The sequence below is a fragment of the Cryptomeria japonica genome, chromosome 1 (assembly GCF_030272615.1).
Source record: "Cryptomeria japonica chromosome 1, Sugi_1.0, whole genome shotgun sequence".
NCBI classification, from domain to species: domain Eukaryota; kingdom Viridiplantae; phylum Streptophyta; class Pinopsida; order Cupressales; family Cupressaceae; genus Cryptomeria; species Cryptomeria japonica.
The window spans coordinates 673,671,606-673,686,979 of record NC_081405.1 but is presented as its reverse complement, the minus strand read 5'-3'; the positions used below and the strand labels follow the sequence as shown (position 1 = coordinate 673,686,979).

The following is a 15,374-nucleotide window of genomic DNA, read 5'->3' as shown; positions in this document are numbered from 1 at the left end:
ACAAACAAACTCCACTTCTTTGAAAGTAGATTACCAGCCCATAAGAAATGTCTAGAGAGAGCATCAAACTCTTTAATGTAGCTTGAAGGAGCCATCCGCACAAAACATTTGCATATGGGGAGAGCCTGAACGACCGATTTCAAAAGTATTACTCTCCTTGTAGTTGAAAGTCACCTATAGGTCCAATGGCTAAGTCTCTTGCAAAAATATCTGAAACATCTTACTTGAATCTTATAGGCAAAGAGCCCACAACAAGAGGAATACCAAGATAAACAAAAGGAGGGGAGCCAATTTAGAATCTGAGAATCTAAGCAATATTGGTTTGAAGTTTAGGAGTATTAAATAAAAAGATGGAAGACGTCCTCATTAATTCCTTTTCCTCGATACCACCAAGTAAATATCTATAGCCTTTCTTAACTTAACAACCTCATCGACTCTTGTTAAGCCCATCAAAGCTGTGCCATCAACAAGCTGTAAATGAGAGTGGGGAGGCAAGTTGTTACCCCAACTCTAGCCTTGGATCAAATCTTGCTTGCCTCACACAAGACTTGATAAATCTCCCCAATGTCTTCAGCCATTAAGATAAACAAATAGACTGAGAGGGGTCACCTTGTTGAAGACCCCTAGAAGCTTCAAAGAGCTCAGAAGGCTCGCTATTAATAAGAACTGAGAAAGAACAGGTGACACAATTCATGACCCACTTAATCCAGTCATTGCCAAGCCCAAAAGCACCTAGAACCTTATGCATGAAAGTCCATTTAACATGGTCATAAGCTTTGGCCATGTCTAACTTGATGATCATTGCCTTCTCTTTGGAGGTCTCCATGGAATGAATAGCTTCAATTGCAACAACAATCTTGTCTAGAATGTCTACCAACAACAAAGCCACCTTGCTCAGAAATTAAATTGCTAAGCCATGGTTTGAGTCGATTTGCTATTAACTTAGTAATAATTTTGTAGACCACATTGCACATGGCTATTGGTCTAAACTAGTATACTTATATTCTAAAAAAAATATATGTAAAATAATGCTGAGAGATATCACATAATTATCTTGCATGTGCTGAATAATGTTGCATTCAGAGTACTAAATAATACTTATAGAGAAACTGAAACATGCATGCATTTGCCCGTCTTCTACACATCAAATTTATTCAAAATCAATTTTGTGTTTACGGATATTTGTATGTCATTGTAGATGCCTCTCGGCATAAAGATCCAAAGAATTTTCTCCTTCTCTTTCTGGGATAAGAGTGAGGGATGTAGCATTCATGGCTCTTAACATCTATTTGTTTCTTTGTGATTTTTGCACAACCTCCAAAAGATCAAGCTTGATAATCTCCTTGAACTCTTGGTAAAATTTAATAGGAAGTCCACCAGACTTGGGGCTTTCCCGTTCTTCATCTGAAACACAATCTCCTCTAATTCAGCCACAGTAATAGGTTTGATCAAGGAATCATTCATCTCATTAGAAACCATAGAAGGAATACACTCTAGAATGAGGTTTTCTAACACTCTAGTAGGGGGAGAGTCGTCAACAAGCAGAGTGGAATAGAAATGAATAAACACTCTTGAAATTTCACAAGAAGTCCCCTCAAAGGACCTGAGTGAGGAAATTAGATTCCCATGCCGTCTGTCCTGAAGCCAATCAATTTGCGACTTTTACTTCGAAAATATTTGTTCACATAACTCTCATTCCTCCAACTTCTTCATAGCTGCAAACTCCATTTTACAGTTTTTGTCAGTTAAACCATGATCTTTATTCTGATGAGTAATGGCATGCAAATGGGATTGGGTATTCGTTTTAGCCAAAAAAAAAAACATTACCAAAACATTGCTGATTCCATATTTTCGGCATATATTTGACAAACTGGAGTCCTTAGCAAAGAAGTACATTGTCATGCCATGAGTAGGCTTCTCTTTGCAACATCATTAAGACATAAGCACTAGAAGGGCATAAGTTGAAATTTGAAAGAGGGCTTTTTTGAGTTTCTGAAAAAATTAGTAGAGAATTTGATTGGTCAATGATCATAATCTCTGCAATCGAAAATCTCTGAACTGGTTGACTAGCTGTCACCAACCCAAAAGCTGGAAACAAGGAACACGTCTAATCTTCCAAACTCAAAGCTGCCATAGAAATAGATGATCTACTAGAGATCCACCAAAGAGGAACAACTTTGTGTGGGTCCCGTTAGCAAGCAACACCACCTTAACACCAACTTTGTATGGGTCCATAGACAACTTAGTCTATTGGATTGAAACAATATCAATAGAATGAGTCCGAATCAACTCTCAAATAGCCTTTTGATTAGAGATGCTATTCATATCCCTTACATTCCATGAAAGAACAATCATCTTTGAGAAGGAGAGAAATGGGAATCAATGGTTTTCATTGACCTAGATTCCACTAATGTCTCACCAATTAATTTCACTTTTTCCTGATCTTTGTTGTGTCCCCCCCTTGGGAGACTTCTTTGGAACACCCTTTTTGAGGGACTTTTGTTGTAACTTAAAGATCAGCAGAGTTCCTCTACTTTTTGCAATATTCACAACATCCTTCTCTAAATTAGACCTTGGATCAGCCAAGGCTGAACCATCTTGCACCTCCTTACACTCACTTGTCTCCAACTCACTTGGAGCCACATGGGGCTGATTTGTATCCATTTGAGCATCCTGGCCTCCAACTTGTGATAAGTTGAGGTTATCAATATCGTGAAAATCCGAGTGAACATCTCCTACTGAATATATCCGCCGAATTTCAACGAATTTTTATTAATGTTTTGAAATCCGCCGAATTTCGAACTTCATGACTGAAATTTGCCGAATGCGGTGACTAAGGTCTTAGCTATAACTTATTCAATATTGAATGATGTGGATGTGTCATTCAAAGTTTGATTATCTTAATTTACACTCTATTTATTCCAATGTTGAATTTTTAGACCTTTATTAGCTTAAGCAATGCTTATATCTGATGATGTAATTTTACATAGACATGGAAATTTTCTGCAGGATTCACGTGCCTTTGCTAAATCTTAGGTTTTTGTCGTGAAACTATTTGTAGTTCCTTGGTATCATTCAAAATATTGCTTTTGCTTATGGCTCTGGCAATTGTTGTTTCAAACAGGTATTGTGGTTACAAATGATGGCAATTCTATTTTGCGAGAGCTGGATGTGGCACATCCAGCTGCCAAGGTTTGTTAGTGTATTATATCTTAAAGTCACATGTTTTATCGTCACATTCTTTCTTGGACGTTGGAAATCAGTGGATTTTAATGTTGTATTTTTCATGTAAACTTTAGAACATGTAGCTAACATACCTATAATCTGTTTTTTGTTGGTCAGTCTATGATCGAGCTAAGTCGCACTCAAGATGAGGAAGTAGGTGATGGAACCACCTCTGTTATAGTCTTAGGTAGGTCATATTTTTGTTTGGCTTCACAAACTATAAAATATTTTATTGTTCATGCCTTTGTCCTTTAGATATGTAGATTTTCTTTTAAATCATGCTGTTTTGCGTTATACAAAACTATATGGATATGATGTGGTGAATTTAACATGAATACAGACTGCCCTTAAATAAGAACTAAGGAGTTTCAAACCACCAGCAGAATAACTGGTGTTCAAACGAATTTCAATTATTCAATTATCAATTTGCAAGCTGTTTTTTCTTGCTGATTTTGCATGTTGATGAGTTTCATTAAGTAGAAATATAATGTTAAGGCACTAGAACAGGTGACTCAAGTCACTGTTGAGTTGTAGAGTTAATTATTGATTGGATGCAAGTACCTGTATCTGAGAATCTGAGGCAGTTTCTGTGAGCCTGGAGTACTGGGCCTTAAAACAGCCAAGTAACTCTCCAAACAGTTTTTCTCCATTTCAATTATGCTGTGTGTGTGTGTTTTCTATATCAGTTTTGTGTTAAAAAAAGCATTTTTATGAATATAAAAGCGGCTTTTCTTTCACACAGCATTCAAGTTACAAGTGCACCAATATTGCATTACTTACACATTTCTATTTTCTTGTTATATACATGTGTATGATAAATGAAATTGATTAGTTTAAAGTGTATTTGAAGTTGATTTGATATGGAATGCATATCAATGGTTTTCTCCCGTAAAATTCACTCTGTAAAATATGTTAGAATTTTTTCACCAAATTGGAATTTGAGTTAAAAATTGCAATGTTTTTGTTGAGTCTAAACCTCAACAGAAGGAATGAATCACTCTTTGTGGTTATCTGCTAGGGATTTAGAGGAAGGGACAGAAAGAAACTTGTTCTCATGGTCCGCAGTTTTTGACTTTTCTTGAGTACGTTTTGTCAAATCATGTTTGATGACAAATTTTATCTCTTAAAAAGAAAGACTTTCTTATGTCAGTTACAGCTACTTGTTATATTATTGAACCCATGCAACAATTTGATATATTTATCAAATAGTATGGTTGCCAGTTGCTTGTAGTTTTCTTTTTCAATATTTTTTTTAATTGAGGTTCAATTTCAGGGGTCCCTTCCCAACAACATTTCAGAATGAGAAAGCTAAAATACTGAGTAAAATCTTCCTATAACAAATCTATCCAGGCACAGTGGTCGTTTACTAAATAGTAAATACCTATGCCTTACTTTTTTCTTATGCAACCTCAAAACCAAATGCCAAAAAGATTGTTTCCTTGCAGTGGCCTTCCTTTTTTTATAACTTCTGTTCAACTTTCATTTTCCTCTTCTTCCTCATACTCTGAAGAAGCAGGCGAAGGAGAAAGATATTAATTTATCCTTTCTAATGAAGAGACAGGGATATTAACTCCCATCCCCTATTCCTCGGCCTGAGATAAATCAGAAGGCGAAGCACCATTGGAAAACCAAAAGGGGGAATGACTAGGCAGCTTTGGTCTCATTAATTTGGGAGAATCCTGCATTGGGTCAGCAACACCCGTAATAGTCTGCAAACTCTGCAATTTACTGCTTGCCACACATTTATTGTTTGCCTTTTCTGTTTGATGCTTACTGTGTTTTTCCTTACCAAGAGAAGATTTAACAATTTTTGAGTACCTTGGAGGAAGAAGTCAGTGTACCTTTACCTTTGTGACCTGATTGTTTTTTGGATTTACACAAAAACCCATTAGACAGGGAACCCTCTAAATCCATAATGGAAATTGGAGCCAAGAGTTCTGCTGACAAGTGAAAGAAGTGGACATCTTGCCACCATGTCCACCTGCTTTGAGGTTTTGAGTTTTTCGCTCTGTATTTAGTTGCTATATACCCTACCTGAAAGAACCTTTGGCATCAAAATGAAATTGTTTCATTTTGTTCTGTATTTAGTTGCTATATACCCTACCTGAAAGAACCTTTGGCATCAAAATGAAATTGTTTCATAGTCTTATACTGCTTCCAAATTCTATCTTCCACCTTGAGCCATATCTCATTAGGTAATCCTTTTAAGATATCTGATTCCTTCTGGATTCTTGACGATGCTGAGTGGATCAAAGTTCAAAGTATCTGTTTGTGGATCAATGGCCAAAAATCCACCTGACATATTTACCATACCTTAGAAACATGCATTCACCCAGAATTGATAGAGAGAGATATGGAAGCGTAACCCATATAGGCATAATTGAAATGGATTTTGTCATTGGATTAAAACAGGGGACCATCGCTTGACCAATAATACATTTTTATCCTAGAACCATGGCACATTCTTTAAAATAAAGAATGATTCTGCTATACATTGACACAATAGCATAAGAAAACATTGGGTGCTATAATATATCTATATCATGTCTTTGATCTTTGCAGACCAACATTTTGAAATTCATGTATGTAAATCACCAAGATTAGGCAAATCGATATTGAATTCGTAGATTAAACCTTTCATGGAGAACCTTTCTTCCTCATAGAGGACTTCTTTACCTAGGGAAAGGACCAGATTCTCACTTGTACAGTGTTTAATATTTAATTGATCCGAGACTTCAAAGCTGCAACATTCTCCTTGACCTCTGCATTGAAATCTCCAGATCCACCAGAATAATCTTTTCTTTTGAAATACAAAGCCCATCTGATACATTTATTCAGATTCCTCTTGATTACTACCCTGAAGGTCCTGTTTACAAGGTGTAACAGGGGCACAGGTGCCTGGTCCTGCTGCCCACTGCTCACCATTCTTTACTATCTGGTACTCTAAAAAACAGAGCATTTTCTGCACCATTTCCACCTTTGATTATCACATTAAGGTTTGTAGAATAAAGAGCTGGAATTGAAAATTTATTCATATTTACTGCTAGGGATTTAGATGCTTGTAACTTCTTTGCTGATTGTCTTCTTTAAGACTTTTTCTAAGGCTCAAAATATTGGATATGCTCTAGTGAATACATTTAGCATGCAAAACGTATCTTTCTAATGCCTTGTTCTATGAAATATTCACATTTTTATTTTGATGTAGAATAAGTGTCCTTAAAATAACAAGAAAGCTGTGGGTGCTGGAAAATAGTATACGGAGTCAATTGGTAAAGCTTTTTGATAAAACTGTGAAGATATTGTATAATATGAATGTCAGATTGTTGGTAGTTTGTACATATTTGGACTATTTTAATAATCAAGTATGCTGAATATTTATCTGGGGTGCCTAATCCTTTTTGTAGCTGGTGAAATGTTGCATGTTGCTGAAGCTTTCATTGAGAAGGCATTCCACCCCACAGTAATTTGCAGAGGTGACCTCCAATTCTTTTATATTGGCTTCGTCTAATGAAGTAATCTCTATGCAAATTCATATAAAATTATTAGCCTCTAATTCTGTAGATTGGCTTGATCAACTGAAGTTCTGTTTATGCAATTCTTTAGTTGTTAGTAATTCCTTTTTTATTTTTTTAATTTATAATTTGAGTCTCTTTCACTGCAGCTTACAGTAAAGCTCTAGAGGATGCTATTGCTGTTCTTGACAAGATTGCCATTCCTATTGATGTGAATGATCGTAAGTTTTCTGGCTTGACTTGTTGGAAGTAAATTTTTTTCTGTAAGTTCTGAAACTCCACAAGTTCTGCAGTTGTCTTTGAGAGGGTAGAACAAAGCTTCTTATCTCTACGAGGGAAGACTACTGTTTACATTTTTCAACTTTTGCCTTCTCAGATCAAATGATTTTGACTTTTTTTTAGTACTTCCATGTGTTATTGAGCATTAACGTATTATGGTTCATCTATTTTATGGGTTTTTTGAGTACTTATTCTTTTCTTATTTAAAAAGAAAACTTGTACTAATACTTCTACTGATATTTGCGCTTATCTTATTGGTAGGGCCAACTTTGTTGAAAATGGTTAGAAGCTGTATTGGCACTAAATTTACTGGCCAGTTTGGAAATCTGATTGCGGTAGTGAAACTCTCCTTTCTTCTGTTCTGGTTATTATATTGTCTTCTTTTGGGGCTATAAATTGTTCCAGGACTATGTAACAGTCTATGTTTTTGATATTCTTATATGTTTATAAAATTGTTTGTTAAATTTGTTGGAATAGAGAAGAATATCCTCATCTGGAAGTAATGCATGAGAAATCGATTTCAGCTATACGCTAAGTAGTAGATTCTTTGCTATACGCCGTCCCCAAACTTAGTCTCTTGGTTTCCCCATCCTTGAAACTCGTCCACCCATTCTTCTGTTAGGAAATTCCATGGAACATAGCTTTTGAGTACTCTTTTCCATTTTCATGTTTTTAGAAAGAGTAGATGGCCACATTTTCACACAGACTACTTGACTTTAATTCCCTTACCTTAAATGATTTCTACACATTGGTATGTTGCATAATCAAGTGCCTTCTTGACAAAATGGGACATTGAGAACTTTTAATTTACTCGGTAATCTAAATTTCCAAGTTGGTGATATCTAAACAGATACTTACATGATTATGGATCAAATTCTCTGCTGTGATAATATTAAGAGACAATGATACAAGTCCTGCCCTGCACGAGTGAGAGACAAATTGTCCAACAGATTTTCCAATGAATTGTTCGAAGTTTATCAACTTTCATGAACCATCCTCTTTCCAACATTTACAGTTCTGTTTAGGAGGAAACAAAACCTGGTTTTCAGTATTCTTGAATGTTTTAATACACGTGGTATTTTTCAATTGTATCAAATTAGGTGATGATCTATTTTGATTCAACTGCTTAGTTTTGAGTCAATCTTCATCATCCAGATTTTATGAATAATGATTTAAAAAAATCAGCTATCATAACCGTTTATGCTGCTCTTAGCACAATTTCTAAGTGATGATCATTTGGGTGAAGCACAGGTACTCACTGAGAGGTAACCCATCATGGTACTACACGGGCCTGTGCTTAAGAATGTAGTTCCTTCCATAATCAAGCCCATGTAATAGGGCTCCTTAGCTTATAAATTTTGTATAAGTGGTGTTTTCAAAAGTGTGGAATAATGATAGGAGTTACTAGGATTCAACTATGTAGTTATGACTCAAATCTTCATTCATCCCTATTTCATGAGTAGTGGTTTACAAGAATCCATCTTTCATGAATGGTCCCACTTAGCATTCATTGCGTCTAAGTGATGCTCATCAGGTGAAGCTCTGGAAGTTCTCGTGTGCTCACTCACCCCAGTACTACCCTGGCTTAAGTGTTCTTATTATGATCCCCTTTTAAATTATATTCCCATGTACAAATAGATCAAATTTTCCTTTATGAATAATGAATAATTGCTGATTAATCAGTCTGGTTTATTTGCCAGTTTTTAAGCTATCAGATAGCATCTGCTTACTTTGCTTAAAGGAGTAGAATCAGGACTTAATGAAGAAAGAGAGTCTCCTTAGACATCCCAATTGCATTACTGAGGGAAACCTGGTCAAAAGAGTCTCAAACTAAAGGAACTAAAAAATGTGGCAAACCCAAGACCTGCAAAGTGGTTATATTTGTCCATTTCTTCTTTTGTTAAGGCTATCTGGGTTTATGGATGAAACACCTGCAAAAATTAAAGTGACAATTTCGGTCAATGCTTGTGATAGTTTCAATATGGGATCTTCTAGTATGAAAGAGGTGAATGCATAAAATTGCACAGTTTGTTTTTTTATAGCTTTGAGTGAGTCATGTAATGTTTATCTGTTTGGATGGTTTCATTCTCCAATCTCTATATAAGGAGATGAACCTCCTTAATATGGTATTATGATCTTTAATAGAATATTAAAATATTGTGTTCTATTATTTTTTGCAATATTGAAATGCTAACTTATCCACCATGATTATCACAAGCTGCAGAAATTCATCTCTACTGCAGTTCAAGGTCAGCTGAAAATTGCACCTGATGAAAATTTCTGGACATGAATAAAATTTTGAAATGGACAGCTGAAGATTTTGTTTAAGTGCCTTTCTAACTAGAGCAGTTTATTTCCATAATTTATGCTTGATATTGTTTCCTGTTAAATCTCTGAGTTAGTTGCTAAAATATTCTGAACATTTAAGGATACAGTCAACCCGCTGAACTCACTGCTACTGAATTCCTGAGAGTTAGTTCAGTGCCCAGCTAAAATCGCAGGGTAGGATATTTGATAGATTAGGAAATAGGCAGCTCTATCTCTTCCCTACCTTGGTAGGAAATTGTAAAATCATTCAGGCAATAGAAGCATGGTCTCTATGATGAAGCTTCAGTGTACCAAACTTTTTTTCGTGTGTAAAATCAGAGTCTATGCATGAGTTTTGATCAGGTGCAATTTTCAGCTGACCTTGAAATTGCAGTATATGAAGTTGGGCTGGATAAGGATTTCCTAACAATATTCAACGATCCATTCCAGTTGCAGAAAGATTAACTCAAATGAATTTTATATCCATATGTAGGTTTGTCGCTTTGTTTGACTGAAAAAATTACAAGTTTCTCTGCACACATTATTTTTGTGCTGATAATGCATCTTCTTTTTGCCAAAAGAGCATGGGCACTCATGATTGCCCTACAAGATGGATTTTCATTCATAGTGAAGCTTAAATACATAAACTTCAATTCATGACTATGGATTCTTCACACGCAAGCTACAGATGCAATAGATATTTGGCAATAATTGATAATCTAGATCACATTAATAAAGTAGACTTCTTGTTTCTGATAGGTTCAGTGCATATGTACACTTTTTCACATAACTATTTCTTACTGCCATGGATGCAGATGTATATGCAGGTGCAATACATATCAGTGCTCCCTAGGGGTGTTTACCCTGCCCAAAATGACCCTGTATCCTATAGGGGATGTTTCAGGGATATGGGGATGGGTAAGGAATGTACCCACCCACCCCCTTTTTTCCCATAATTTAAGAAAAGCCCCCAGGACGCCAAAAAATTTGCAGGACATGTTAGAGGGTAACTAGCCATCTCAGGAAGAGCCAGGGGAAGTCCAGATGTTCCCCATCTGTCCTGTGGACAGCTAGCCGTCCCTTAACATACCCAGGGACATTTTAGTTACTTTCCAAGAAAAAAAAAGGTTACAACCTTTCAGTGTTTGTTTGGTTTATGACATGCTCATCTAGGATTTACAAAGAAATATGAAATTGGTGTGTGGCATCAAATTATAAGTTTGACCAAGTAATAGACAATGATGAATCATGATCATAAAATACATATCTCCTATTGCAAATCTCTGCATCTCTGCATCTTCACAGTCAAAGCCTCAATCAAGGATTTTCTTATTTCATACTTTGGACAACTTGTTTAGTTAGTATACAAGGACTGTGATATACAAAGTTGGCATGCTACAGTCATTATACTGCTGAATATGAGCTAAGTCATAGTTGGCAGGAAATGCCATTTTCATAATGCAGAAATGTATCAATCACGCCTTGCACAGACAGCTCATAGAACAATCCCATCTATTATTATCCTAACTAAGGTAAAAAACTGGAACATAACCGGCTATCTTTTTACTTAACCATTCCTCTTTGTTAATGAGTTTGATAACAAAATATGAAAAAATGAAAGCTTCAAATTCCTCTCTTGAATATACACACCAGTTAGGTATGTCTGTATTACTAATGCTTATATGTAAATATACAGAACATCATAATTCCTATTCAATTACCCATGCTCACAAAGGTTTCATAATGTCTATGATGAATGTTTTGTCAATGTAATCATATGATCATTTGAAATTAAAATATCTTTATATTTTAAAAAATTTCTAATTTTTTTAATAGCTGTCCCCTGCCTTACCCTTAAAAATGATAAAAAAAATCTGTTCCAGAAACATGTCCTGCCATCCCGTAGCATCCTTGTTCTAGGAACTTGTGGGAGCATAGATATATATTGAATTTCAAAACCATCCTAGAAAGGGTGACCTTAGCATAACAATCCTTCATGTACCTTCCACTGATAGGGACAATAGAGCACAGATTTTCACACATGCCATCTTCTGAATGCACTTGTTTTTCTGGTCTTTTTTCTTTGAAGTGTTATTGTACTATAGTTTATGCACTTGGATTCTTCACAGTAGACTCTTGTTCTCTTGCACTTCTTTCCCAACCTTATTCAATATCATAAAGTGTCAACAACAATCTTATCTTATTCAGTTCTTAAATAAATTGTAAGATTTGAGTGCAATATGTGAAATCAAACTTTACTGCATCTCTCTCTCTCTCTCTCCCTCTCCCCCTCTCTCTCCCTATCCATTTTCATCGAATCTTTCTGATATAAATGGATGCTTTTCAGGATTTAGCCATTGATGCAACAACAACTGTGAGTGTTGAAACTGGGAACGGTATGCACGAAGTTGATATAAAGAAATATGTTAAAGTTGAGAAGGTTCCTGGGGGCCAATTGGAAGATTCCAAGGTTCTTAAGGGTGTTATGTTTAACAAGGATGTTTTAGCACCTGGAAAAATGAGGAGAAAAATCTTGAACCCAAGAATCATTCTTTTGGATTGTCCACTAGAGTACAAAAAGGGAGAAAACCAGACAAATGCAGAGTTGATTAAAGAAGAGGACTGGTATGTGCACAGTTGTTAAACTTGTAACTTTATTTGAAGTTTGGTGTTGTTTTCAATTTGCATCTATTAGCAATTTAGCATTATGTTTTTTTTTCCTAGCAAGTATTGTCTGTCAGACTAGGTCACGTCTGTCAGATAGCAGTTATTTCCTGAACTTTATGTATCTCAAGGTTAGCTTCCTCTGTCTAATTCTGTGGAATATTGTTCTGATGATGCTCAAAAAATATGTTTTTAATATTGTTTGATTTCCATTTATAAACCAGTGTGTTGAAAGTGAAACTTAAAAAGGAGTTACAGATGCGAATCCAATTCAGGCTCGTCTAGTCTGTGGTCTCAATTGCAGTTTCTTCAGTCTGATTCAAAAAGAGCTAATAAGTTTTTATCAAGTTCAATATAAAGCAGTATGGTTTAAATTTTCAAACATTATATAATGAATAACTTTATTTGTGTACTGCTGCTCTAATAGAGGTCATTAAGGAGGGGCTTATATTTAAGAGATGGTCAGAATTCAAATGTTGTGGGTAACTGTATAACCTAGTTATGATTTCTGCCAATAGTCAGTATGTTTTTGAAGTTCGCTACAGTGCAAAAAGAACAGAATAACACAGCATGTCACTGTAAGAACCTTCCCTTTTCAGGCTGCATAAGGCTCTTTAGAAAGAAAGACTCTGAAATGCTTGATGCTATTCTCTAGCCTAGGAGTATACATGCTTTTTACAGTGTATCATGGGAGAAATAAGTGTCATTCTAAGTTCACCAGATACTGCTTATAATTATTTCTCAGAGAGAAATTGACCTCTAAACCTTCTGCATATTAGCTGATATTATAAAATTAATGTGCATTGTAGAACATATTTATCGAGTTTAGGATTGGTGCACCATGCAAAGCAGTAGTCAACAGTATTTGACTAAAGATGGTGTGTAGATTTCCTTTCAAACAAACTGTAGATAACTGCTTGCGGCATCTGTGTACTAGATATCTAAGACTGCACAGGAGATGTTACCCTAGGGGTGAAATCCTTTGAGAGTTGCCATGTTAATATTGAAAACAATGTTTCCTCTTCTCTGTGGTGGATGAATTTAAGGTTACTTTGTTGTTTCCTGAAATTCCTTGGCAATTAGGTGCAGTTTACTAGATCAAATCCTTGGAATTTGCTGATTCAGAGTTTCCATGGAGGAGAGCATGACATGTCTACATTTTAGTCTTTCAAATTTCATCTCATTGTTTTATTATTCTGTTTGTCATATTTATGTTTTGCAATTTGAATATTAATTTTAAATTATTTACCCTTCTCAAATATTGTTGGGTTTGCTAAATTTTCAGGAATATCTGAATAAAGCGAATGCCATTAAATATATGTTTTTACTTTTAATACCATTAAATTTTTTATGCATTTTATTGGTTTTAATCTATACAAGATATCTTAGGCATTTAGTTTGAAAATTTTGTAGGGGTGTCCTGCTGAAGATGGAAGAAGAATATATTGATAAGATATGTTCCCAAATATTAAGCTTCAAGCCAGATTTAGTCATCACTGAGAAGGGCCTTAGTGATCTTGCAGCTCATTATTTGAGCAAAGCAGGAGTGAGTGCCATTCGAAGGTTGAGGAAACAAGATAACAATAGAATTGCCAAAGCTTGCGGAGCAACAGTTGTAAATAGACCAGAAGAATTGCAAGAAAGTGATGTGGGAACTAGAGCAGGATTGTTCGAGGTTCAAAAAATTGGTGATGAATATTTTTCTTTTATTGTTGACTGCAAGGATCCAAAAGCTTGCACAGTTTTGTTAAGAGGTGCAAGCAAAGATTTATTAAATGAGGTGGAGCGAAATCTTCAGGTAATTGTTATTATTGTTAAGATTTCATCATTTCTATGAATGATTCTCCTACTCCAAATCATTTGAGACATTGGGCACAATAAACTTAACTAAAGTACATTTCTGTGACACAGGATGCAATGTGTGTTGCCCGAAACATGATAAAGAATCCTAAGCTCGTTCCAGGTGGTGGCGCAGCTGAGCTTACTGTATCGGCTACATTGAAGCAAAAGAGCTCATCAGTAGAGGGTGTAGAAAAGGTATTTTGGTGGTCATCAAATATATTCTTTGAATTTGATCTTATGTTTGAAGTGATAAAATTGTTTTCTATCATCTCAACAGCTTTATTTGTATGTGTAACAGTGGCCTTATGAAGCAGTGGCACAAGCTTTCGAGGCAATTCCACGAACTTTGACTCAGAATTGTGGTGTGAATGTTGTTAGAACCATGACAGCATTGCAAGCAAAGGTATTTGTATTATCTGAATCATCATTGCTCATTTTTGTATATTAATTGAACCTAATTAGTTTTTGCCTAAGCTTATTTGCTTATTTTCTATAGATTTTCATGGTGCTTGTTGGCCTGTAATAATATTGGATTGGGCAACTTTTATTTATTTATTTGTATATGTAGCATGCCAATGGAGAAAATGTGTGGATTGGGATTGATGGAAACACTGGAGAAATCACAGATATGAAAGAACGTGGGGTATGCAAGTTTAAGTACTGCTTCCTTTAAATCTTTTTAATGTTTTGTAGTGTATTATTTGAAATGAAATGCTTTTTTATTCTGCAGATATGGGATGCTTATAATGTGAAGGCACAGACATTTAAAACAGCTATTGAGGCAGCCTGTATGCTTCTGAGGATCGATGACATTGTGAGTGGCATAAAGAAGAAACAACCTCAAGGTGGTCCAACAAAACCACAGTCCCAAGTAGAGGATGGTGAAAATGTTGACAGTGAACAGATGATTCCAGAGTAATTGGCTATGTAGCTACAATGAACTGAAGTTCAAAACCAGCGGTTAACCTTGAGCTTGGTATGGTGACATTTGTTATGAATAGCCTTTATAGCCTTTTCTAATAGGGGAACATAATTAATTGTTGAAAGGCATCATTTTATAATGATTAAAATTGAGAGTGAGGACTTCATTTTATTTTGCGGGGTATTATCAATTTCTGCCTGTTTTATGGGGGTTTTTTCTCCCTGTTTTTGACTCTGTAAGTATGTATTTTTTTTTTCTTATCTAATTGTGGAGAAGTTTATTTTGGAGGATTCAGCTTATTTGATTTTGATTGTCATTTGGATGAACATTGTTGATGTATTTGATGTGCTATAATAGCTTGACAGACTTGTTTCAAAATTGATTTAAATGAACTACATTTTTTTCCACATTGTTGAAATTCGCATCAAAATTGTGCTATGTTGTGATCATGGATGCGCTTGTGCATATGCTTGATGTTCTTTATGGTCTTCTACTTTTGTGAAATTTCTGGATGAACATATGATAAAGGTATTCTATCATTTTTCAGTGCAAACACTTTATATCCGTAACTTCCTAATAGGAAAATAAATGGTGCATTAAGAAATGCAGGGGATATCAAGCTT

The 15,374-nt window shown here is 35.4% G+C and overlaps 1 protein-coding gene across 6 annotated transcripts in view; it reads left to right on the top strand.

The window, feature by feature from the left end:
• The window catches only part of LOC131026764 (T-complex protein 1 subunit gamma), a 37,644-nt gene extending 22,594 nt beyond the window's left edge, over nt 1-15,050 (top strand). For all 6 annotated transcript variants that reach the window (XM_057956712.2, XM_057956710.2, XM_057956709.2 and 3 more), the window contains 11 exons: nt 3,125-3,192; nt 3,343-3,412; nt 6,630-6,698; nt 6,887-6,958; nt 7,278-7,351; nt 11,671-11,948; nt 13,401-13,785; nt 13,899-14,024; nt 14,128-14,232; nt 14,398-14,472; nt 14,560-15,050. In XM_057956712.2, the coding sequence (XP_057812695.1) occupies nt 3,125-3,192; nt 3,343-3,412; nt 6,630-6,698; nt 6,887-6,958; nt 7,278-7,351; nt 11,671-11,948; nt 13,401-13,785; nt 13,899-14,024; nt 14,128-14,232; nt 14,398-14,472; nt 14,560-14,748 (1,511 nt within the window). In that variant the 3' untranslated portion in view covers nt 14,749-15,050. The remainder of the gene's footprint in view (nt 1-3,124; nt 3,193-3,342; nt 3,413-6,629; nt 6,699-6,886; nt 6,959-7,277; nt 7,352-11,670; nt 11,949-13,400; nt 13,786-13,898; nt 14,025-14,127; nt 14,233-14,397; nt 14,473-14,559) is intronic.
• Nucleotides 15,051-15,374: the final 324 nt, after the last annotated feature.